The sequence below is a fragment of the Scardinius erythrophthalmus genome (genome assembly GCF_964197995.2).
Source record: "Scardinius erythrophthalmus genome assembly, chromosome: 1".
Classification (NCBI taxonomy): Eukaryota; Metazoa; Chordata; class Actinopteri; order Cypriniformes; family Leuciscidae; genus Scardinius; species Scardinius erythrophthalmus.
Window position 1 is genome coordinate 19,025,809 of NC_138221.1, and position 10,672 is coordinate 19,036,480.

A 10,672-nucleotide genomic window follows, 5' to 3' on the forward strand; every position below is an offset into this window, starting at 1 on the left:
ACATGTTGCACACTAATGACATCTTGTGGTCAAAAGGTGGAAAAGCTGCCTTTCTGTCCCAGAAGACACTTTTTGTTTTATTGTTTCATTTAATAAATCACTTTGTGCTCTGTAAACCACAAAGCAATACAATTAATCCTCATAATTCATGTGTTAGTGTTGATGTTGTTCTTACACAATATATGAACAAACAACTGTATGAATGAATTTATATAAAAATAAATAATAATAAATGGGACTAATTACCTTGTACAGAACAATTCTTATGAATCTGCTTTGATCAACAAATGCAGCATTATTCACATAAACTTTAGCCTCAGTCCTAATCCTTCATAGGCAAGGTTAATGTAGGCATATATAATCCAAATAAAATAAATTTGTTGTGGAATGGTGAAGTGTGAACTGGGGAGCTACCATTTTATTTTGTGGGTATTTAATAAATGAAAGATTTTTATTAAGGAACAGGACTTGTTCAACAGTGTGAGGGCTAAGTCTATTTCTTTTTTTATTTACCACTACTGAAGGGCATGACACTCGAAACCTGCTCAAGGGGTTTGCGCTATTTTTGAATCTGTACACAAAGCAGTCACATGACTGTGTGTGGAAACGAAGCTTCGGACGGCACAGATCACGTGGTTATGGCAAAAAGTAAAAATCTAAAATGACTGTGTTTCTGTTAAAATGTTTAATGAAGATGTCTGTAAAAGTATTTTGCACTCTTTTAAATTAGGATATTTTACATTAATTTTATGTTTTTTGTATGGCAGCCATTGCTGACAGTCATTTGACTGTTTTTTAAGGGTTTTTTTTTTACAGTCACAGTGAAGGTGTTTGATCGTAATAATTCAGGAAATAACTGTAAAATAACAATGTTTTTCTGTAAAACATTTAAGGAAAATTCTGTAAACGTTTTTTGCACTTTATTTAAATTAGTATATTTTACTTTATTGTTTGGCAGTTTAGCTAACAGTTTTAGCTAACAGTCATTGACATTTTTTTTTTTTTTTACACTGTATAGATAGTAATGAAACTGAAAGATGAATACCTGTGTACACTCTAAAAATCCACCTAAAAAAGTTTAAATTTCATTAAAAAAATGATGAGTTAAAGTAATGTAAATGCATACGTTTTTCAACCTTACCTAAGAATATTGTTCTTTTTGCGTTTTCTTTTTGAAAACATACAACTCTTCTAACTATAGGCTTTTTATATATCAGTGAACATCACATGGATTTTGTATGTGTGAAACCCGGTTGTTTCTTGTCTGTGCTTCACAATAGCTTCACTAGATCTACTGGATCATCTGAGGGATTCGACTGAATCAAGATGCTGTTGATCATTGAGGCTCTTCTTCTCATTTCTGCTGCTGTAGGACAGGTGAGCTTGTGTTTGAGTATGAATATTACAGACATGAATACTGATGACTGATCATTATGATTCCTGTTACTGCAGGATCACAGAACTGCTGCTGAAGGACAGATATTTCCACTGGATATGGCAGCGAATTCAGTTGATGACCAATTTCACTGGTGTTTAAAGAAGATGGATCATCGAGTGCAGACAGAATTTCTGAAGAAGGAAATGTCTAACCCTGCACAGCAAAAAATCCAGTGTTAAATTAACACTCCTGGGAGTATATATGAGTCCACACTCAAGAGTGTAAAGTGTTAAAATATGAGTGTTAAATTAACACTCAAGAGTGTTAAAGTTAATGAGCTAATTAAGTGATTAATTTAGTAATGATTGATCATTATTGAAGACACCTGATGTTAACAAGCCGAATCACTGAAGGAGAAAATCACAAATTGTAAGCCACCGTTATGGTGATGGGTGTTTGCTTTAGTCTGGCTCTTGACCATTATATGTTTACTTTAGATTTTGTTTGGCTGTTGTATCTTATAACTGCCCGATGAACAAAGAGAAAAAGGGATTTGATGGTATTGGTTATATTATGACAATCATCATTTGAAATTGATCACTGAACTCATTAAGATCCTTATTTCTGACTTAGATTTATGTTGTTGATTACAGCATAACTGTGAATCTGCATAAATATCCAGAATTTTAGATATAATACAAAGGATTTCTTAAAAGTTGTTTTGAAAAAAACAAACAAAAATCTTTCTTTTAGGCACACACAGACGTCAAGATTCAGTCTATGCATCTCAACAATGGTGACGAGCAGAATATTCAATTAGGAAAAGTAAATTACACAGACAATTCAGATCATAATTTATTCATACCGCAATGCATGATGGGAGCCATTAATGAGTTGTGATTGGTGGCAGCGACTGCAACATGCTTTATTATTGTCACCATTGTTGAGATTCACAGGCTGATTATTGATGTCTGTTTTTCTAAATAAATTCATTTGAAAGTCTTTTGATCAGAACAATGGTTATGAAATATTTTTGGATTATATGAAAAATACTGAAAATCATGTGCTGTAGAATCACAGGGCTGCTGTAATTAACAAGTTAAGCCATCTCAATATGTTTTGTTTTACTGATCACAACATGATTATGTCAAAACATAACCAACACCATCAGATCACATTGTCTCTTTGTTCATTTAACTGTTATAAATCAATAACAGCAGACAAGCAAAATTTAAAGTAAACATATAAGTGTCAAGAGCCCCACTAAAGCAAACACCCATCACCTTAATGGTAACTTACAATTAGTGATTTCCTCCTTCAGTGATTCTGCTTGTTAACATCAGGTGTCTTCAATAATGCTCAATCATCACTAAACTAATCACTTAATTATCTCATTAACTTTAACACTCTTGAGTGTTAATTTAACACTCATATTTTAACACTTTACACTTTTGAGTGTGGACTCATATACACTCCCAGGAGTGTTAATTTAACACTGGAGTTTTTGCTGTGTGAATTTGCAAGAGTTTGGAAAGATGCTGAAAAGAATCACAAACCACCAGGAGATCATTTGTCAAAGAATCATTCAGTTGCCATTTATGCGTTCACTAACTCAGCTTTTAAGCTATTTGAGAAATTCAATAATGCTGTTCGTACTGATAAACAAAAATATAAAGACGGGAAATATTCATGGTATTCACTTCACTTTTGGTTGACAGAAGCGATACAGATTCTGAAGAAAACACAAACTAAATGCTACAATACTTACCGTGGTACTGGAGTTGAATTTGATAAGAACGTTAAGGGCAAAGAAGTTCGTTTTGGCCAGTTTGCTTCATCCTCTCTTGATCGTACAGTAGCAAAACGGTTTGGAGCTAAATCTTGTTTTGAAATCTACACTTGTTCAGGTGCTGATCTGACAAAATATTCAAAGTTTTCTAAAGAGAAAGAGGTGCTGATTCCTCCATATGAGACATTTACAGTCAGTGATGTGCAGCCAAGAGCAAAGCAGAAAGATCCCTGGTGTGATACAGTGTACATTTTGAAAAGATATACAACAAGAAGTGACCTGAACTGTGCAGCAAGCGGTGGAAACCAAGTTGCTTTTTTAAATGTTTTATTAATTTTAATCATTTTTTTGCAATGTGTTTAGCTACTAATCAGATAAACACTGCATGTTTCTTGTTGTTATTAAACATCAAATTAATTGTCATGCTTTATTGAATCAAATATTCATGCGCTGGTGGGAAAAGTCAAAAGAGCTGATTTAATATCCCAATCAAAGGTGCGATACCTGTCATCTATGAGAAAGTATTGGCATTATTGTCTATTTTAGATGTTTTGTATTGTATGCAATTTTATGTTGGTTGTTGTATGTTTTCTCTCTAATGGACATTGAGTCTGGAAATAAAGTTGAATATGAATATGAAATATATTGGAAAACTGATATTTGAATCTATGCAAAATATACAGATAATACAACTTTTAAAATCATTTGAATTATATTGTCTCAACCAAATGTAAAACTTGTTTATAATATGTGCAATAAATATTGTGATTTGTAAGGGTTACAGTGATAACCTGAACACATTCAGAACAAAACTCAAGATCAAGAAAGTATGTGAAGTTCAATGATCTGCGATACACAGCAATCAGGTTTACAAGATTGACAACAGGTGTAAATATGATGATGATGACGGACAGATATTTCCACTGGATATGGCACTGGATTCTGTTGATGACCTTTATGTCGGTTGCAAAAAGACCATGAAATGTCTGGTTGAGGGAGAATTGCTACAGCATGAACTCGATAACTCGCCTAAATTCAATGTGTCCAGTCAAATAGCTGTAAATAATTTTAAGCCTCCAGCAAATAACTTGATGGAGAATCATTCAATAGCCATTTATGTCTACACTAGATTACTACATTATTGAGGAACAAAGGTTGAATTTGATGAGAATGTTCTGAACACAAAGGTTCGTTTCGGCTCATTTACATCCTCCTCTCTTAATCTTAGAGAAGCAGAAGAATTTGGAACTAAATCTTGTTTTGAAATCAAAACTTGTGAAGGTGATGATGTGATAAAATATTCAAGGTTTCCTGAGGAGGAAGATGAGCTGATTCCTCCATATGAGATGTTTAAAGTTACTGATGTCAAGACGATAAGAGATCATGCAGGTCTCTGGTGTGACACTGTGTTCGTGTTGGAAAGCATTGGAGTAAGAAGTGTACTGAACTGTGATCTAACAATAAGATCAAGATTTAGGAAGTATCGGTTTGGTAGACGCTTACGAAGACAGCGATTAACTTCGCATTCAAGGTATAGAGGCATGCGTTATCCAGTTTACGAGGAATTTATGAGGACCCCATGACCTTGGCACTGCAATTCTGCTCTTCAGTTTGAGCTGTATAATACTTATATATTAATAAACATATATTGAGTGCTGATTTACACACAGCAAAAACTCCAGTGTTAAATTAACACTCCTGGGAGTGTATATGAGTCCACACTCAAGAGTGTAAAGTGTTAAAATATGAGTGTTAAATTAACACTCAAGAGTGTTAAAGTTAATGAGCTAATTAAGTGATTAATTTAGTAATGATTGATCATTATTGAAGACACCTGATGTTAACAAGCAGAATCACTGAAGGAGAAAATCACAAATTGTAAGCCACCGTTATGGTGATGGGTGTTTGCTTTAGTCGGGCTCTTGACCCTTATACATTTACTTTAGATTTTGTTTGGCTGTTGTATCTTATAACTGCCTGATGAACAAAGAGAAAAAGTGATCTGATGGTGTTGGTTATATTATGACAATCATCTTTTGAACTTGATCACTGAACTCATTAAGATCCTTATTTCTGACTTAGATTTATGTTGTTGATTACAGCATAACTGTGAAACTGCATAAATATCCAGAATTTTAGATATAATACAAAGGATTTCTTAAAAGTTGTTTTGAAAAAAACAAATAAAAATCTTTCTTTTAGGCACACACAGACGTCAAGATTCAGTCTATGCATCTCAACAATGGTGACGAGCAGAATATTCAATTAGGAAAAGTAAATTACACAGACAATTCAGATCATAATTTATTCATACCGCAATGCATGATGGGAGCCATTAATGAGTTGTGATTGGTGGCAGCGACTGCAACATGCTTTATTATTGTCACCATTGTTGAGATTCACAGGCTGATTATTGATGTCTGTGTTTCTAAATAAATTCATTTGAAAGTCTTTTGATCAGAACAATGGTTATGAAATATTTTTGGATTATATGAAAAATACTGAAAATCATGTGCTGTAGAATCACAGAGCTGCTGTAACTAACAAATTAAGCCATCTCAATAAGTTTTGTTTTACAGATCACAACATGATTATGGCAAAACATAACCAACACCATCAGATCACATTGTCTCTTTGTTCATCTGACTGTTATAAATCAATAACAGCAGACAAGCAAAATTTAAAGTAAACATATAAGTGTCAAGAGCCCAACTAAAGCAAACACCCATCACCTTAATGGTAACTTACAATTAGTGATTTCCTCCTTCAGTGATTCTGCTTGTTAACATCAGGTGTCTTCAATAATGCTCAATCATCACTAAATTAATCACTTAATTATCTCATTAACTTTAACACTCTTGAGTGTTAATTTAACACTCATATTTTAACACTTTACACTTTTGAGTGTGGACTCATATACACTCCCAGGAGTGTTAATTTAACACTGGAGTTTTTGCTGTGCATGATTGCATCTGATTAGGAACGCTTGATGAACACTTTTATTTTTTTTTATATGTTTTTTAACAGCAAAAATGCAGTATAATTTCACAAAATATATATTTTTTACCAGAATAAAAATGCATGCATTTACACAAAATTTACATTTTCCAGTTAGGTGACGGAATGTGTGTTAAAGGAAAGAATCCTTCAAAATAAAGGCAAAAAATAAAGGACCACAAAACCAGTCACATGGGTCAATTTTTTGAAATTGAGATGTATACATCATCTGAAAGCTGAATAAATACGCTTTCCATTGATGTGGTTTGTTAGGATAGGGCAATATTTGGCCGAGATACAACTATTTGAAAATCTGGAATCTGAGGATGCAAAAAAAATCTAAACATTGAGAAAATTGCCTTTAAAGTTGTCCATTTATGTTCGCGATAGTGCTGCATTCACTCACAACAAAAAATGTTTTATATATTTACAGTAGGAAATTTACTAAATATCTTCATGGAACATGATCTTTACTTAATATCCTCATGATAATTTTTACCCAAACAATGTACACAGCAAAAACTCCAGTGTTAAATTAACACTCCTGGGAGTGTATATGAGTCCACACTCAAGAGTGTAAAGTGTTAAAATATGAGTGTTAAATTAACACTCAAGAGTGTTGAAGGTAATGAGATAATTAAGTGATTAATTTAGTGATGATTGAACATTATTGAAGACACCTGATGTTAACAACCAGAATCGCTGAAGGAGAAAATCACAAATTGTAAGCCACCATTATGGTGATGGGTGTTTGCTTTAGTTGGGCTCTTGACCCTTATATGTTTACTTTAAATTTTGCTTGTCTGCTGTTATTGATTTATAACAGTCAGATGAACAAAGAAAAAATGTGATCTGATGGTGTTGGTTATGTTTTGACATGATCATGCTGTGATCCGAAAAACTAAACTTATTGAGATAGTTTGGTTTAACTTGTTAATTACAGCAACTCTGTGATTCTATGATTTTCAGTATTTTTAATATAATCAAAAATATTTAATAAACATTGTTCTGATCAAAAGACTTTCAAAAGAATTTATTTAGAAACACAGACATCAATAATCAGCCTGTGAATCTCAACAATGGTGACAATAATAAAGCATGTTGCAGTGGCTGCCACCAATCACAACTCATTAATGGCTCCCATCATGCATTGCGGTATGAATAAATTATGATCTGAATTGTCTATGTAATTTACTTTTCGTAATTGAATATTCTGCTCGTCACCATTGTTGAGATGCATAGACTGAATCTTGACATCTGTGTGTGCCTAAAAGAAAGATTTTTTTTTTAAACAACTTTTAAGAAATCCTTTGTATTATATCTAAAATTCTGGATATTTATGCAGATTCACAGTTATGCTGTAATCAACAACATAAATCTAAGTCAGAAATAAGGATGTTAATGAGTTCAGTGATCATTTTCAAATGATGATTGTCATAATATAACCAACACCATCAGATCACTTTTTTTTCTTTGTTCAACTGGCAGTTATAAGATACAACAGCCAAACAAAATTTAAAGTAAATGTATAAGGGTCAAGAGCCCGACTAAAGCAAACACTGATCCCCATAATGGTAACTTACAATTTGTGATTTTCTCCTTCAGTGATTCTGCTTGTTAACATCAGGTGTCTTCAATAATGATCAATCATCACTAAACTAATCACTTAATTAGCTCATTAACTTTAACACTCTTGAGTGTTAATTTAACACTCATATTTTAACACTTTACACTCTTGAGTGTGGAGTCATATACACTCCCAGGAGTGTTAATTTAACACTGGAGTTTTTGCTGTGTATTGTTGGCTATTGCCACAAATATACCCGTGCGACTTGTGACCATTACAAAAAAATAAAAAAACTACAATTTTCTTAGTTTATTAGTTAGTTAAAATTGTAATTTTCTACAATTTTAGGAAAATAAATGTATTTTTTTCTTTTACAGAGAACATGCCGTTTCATTTAAACTTTTTTCTTTTTCATAAAACTGTTAAATTCTTCTAGAAATGCAGATATTCAGACCACTGAAAAAAACCGGCCTTCTTCTTTACAAGTAAAACATTATGAAGTTTAACCTGAGATGTGCATAAATAGGCCTATAATTAAGTGATAATGCTGTTAACAAGCAGAATCACTGAAGGAAAGAAGAGAACAGAAAAAAGAGACAAGAAGAAACACAAGTTATAGGATGCCCTCTTGTGGTGAATGTTACTACACAGAGAGAGTATTTGTCATCACCATGAAGCTCACCTACACAACAGGAGGAAAAAATAAATGAAAGGAATAGAGAGGAGAAAACAGCCAGAGCAATAGTAAGACATGATTGTAAGACTTCCTGCATAGATGGTGTTTGTTCATTGTCATTAATTGCGCCTATTAGTGAATTAACATGCAACCAAATGAAGAAATTTATGAAAGTGACGTGTAGCATACCCATCCAAGTGCACACACACAGTACATTGCGCAAATTTTAAGAAAACCTTGGATTCCATTGAAAATGCTAAAAATATTATGCTGTATAAAGACAGTGCTGCTAAAATCAATAAAATTAGCCTCTAAATGAGTTCATTGATTCAGGCCGAAAAATGATTATGTTATGACATAACCAAAACCATCAGATCACCTTTTCTCTTTGTTCATCTGGCTGTTATAACTCAATTACAGCAGCCATATTAAATCGTATGTTAATAATGTAAGGGTCAAGAGCCGAACTAAAGCAGACACTGATCATCATAATGGTGACTTACAATTTGTGATTTTCTCCTTCAGTGATTCTGCTTGTTAACTTCAGGTGTCTTTAATAATGGTCAACCATCATTCAATTAATCACTTAATTATCTCATTAACTTTAACACTGCTTCAGTTTTCATTTAACTCTCATATTTTAACACTTTAACACTCTTGAGTGTGGAGTCAAATAAACTCCCAGGAGAGTTCATTTAACACTGGAGTTTTTGCTGTGCATGACTTTACTAAGATTAGAATCACTCATCACGATTTCCCACTTACTTTTTATAATTTTCTGAATTCTGTTTGCCTCTGAAGACGTTCATGCCTCCGTTCAAGGTTAAAAACTAGTTCAAATGTGGTCATTGTGGACATATTTTCAACGTCATTTAAGGTACCATTTATACATAATTTATACTATTGCAGATAATATAACAAATAAATAATTATTGAAAGGCCTTTTTGTTAAAAGCTGTTTCTGGATCTAGTCTACTCTAAGGTTCATTACTCAAAATTACACAATGCGCATTAGTGACATCGGGTCACTGGTCATCACTAACACTTGTTTATCTCCTCCTTATACTACAGGGCCGTTGAATGCTTGAATCTGATTGGTTGACGAACGTTCTAAAGTGTGCAATTATTTTCAGGGAAACTCGTGCTAAAGTAGTTCCAGCCAGATCTTGACCACATTACAGTTCCATATCACTTTGCGTAGTTGACTGTAATAACGGAAAATAGGATACAATTCATAACAAGAAAAAACATGCAGCTCCACGCGCTGTCGTCAATTATTCCTTACATATCTAACAAATCACAGCAGAGCAGAAAAAGCATGTGACCAAACTGGGATCAACACAGTTCTATCTAATCTCATCTAAAGTAATCTGTGCCAATGAGACCACAACTTGTGTGATGTGTAGGTCAACGGATTCACATATTGATCAATACACTCTCAGAAAATAAAGTACATAATTGTATCTTTAGGGGTACAATGGCTTGTCACTGGTTAAAGTCAGTCTGGTTAGTAATAAGTGAAGCTGGTAATGCTGTTTGTGGAGTTGTTTAATCCTCCTCTGCTGAGATCTTCACAGATTTAATGTCTTCTTTTCTCTTCAGTTGATTTCATCTGAGGCTGTGTCTGAAGTCAGTTGTAGTTCTTGTGCTTCTGCTCGTCTCTTTTTCTGTTCTCTTCAGAGGTGTAAAGTCCAGGTTCAGAAAGTAAAAGTCCTGCTCAGAATTTTGTTCCAATCACCTGGATTTGCTAATTAGCAGTTTTTCAGCCAGGAGATAGAAATCAGCTGACTGAGTCCATGGGTGGAATAAACATATGGCAGGACTTCTACTTTCTGACCCCTGGACTATACAACTCTGCCGGCTTGCCTGCGCTTTTTTCTCTCCTCCTCTCCTCACTCATATTATAAAGCGAATGGCTCCCAGCATGCATTGCAGCATGAAGTATGTCACCATAAGCTGATTGTTGATGTTAGTGTGTGTGTCTTTGCGTTGTCTTATCTCGCAATGTATTTAGAAATTAAAATTAAGAATGTTTGATCTTTGACAAAAAAAAAAAAAAGTATTGATGGTAAAAATCTGTTAGTAACAAATAACCTCTTTTGGTCAGTGATAACATTTGTCAATTTTGTTTTCTTCATGGTGTTGAAACAAAAAATATTATTATTATTATTATTATTTTTGTTTCTTTGCAACAAATTGTATTTTGGTAAACACTGTTACAGAGACAACAACTAAAATAAAAAAATATAAAGAGTCAAACCACCC

At 33.4% G+C, this 10,672-nt stretch overlaps 1 protein-coding gene across 1 annotated transcript; it reads left to right on the forward strand.

The window, feature by feature from the left end:
- Window positions 1-1,238: 1,238 nt before the first annotated feature.
- On the forward strand, window positions 1,239-3,634 carry LOC308695192 (ecto-ADP-ribosyltransferase 5-like). Its single transcript, XM_081373225.1, has 3 exons — window positions 1,239-1,377; window positions 1,453-1,593; window positions 2,865-3,634. The coding sequence occupies exons 1-3, from the start codon at window positions 1,327-1,329 to the stop codon at window positions 3,528-3,530; spliced, it is 858 nt and encodes a 285-aa protein (XP_081229351.1). The 5' UTR covers window positions 1,239-1,326; the 3' UTR covers window positions 3,531-3,634.
- Window positions 3,635-10,672: the final 7,038 nt, after the last annotated feature.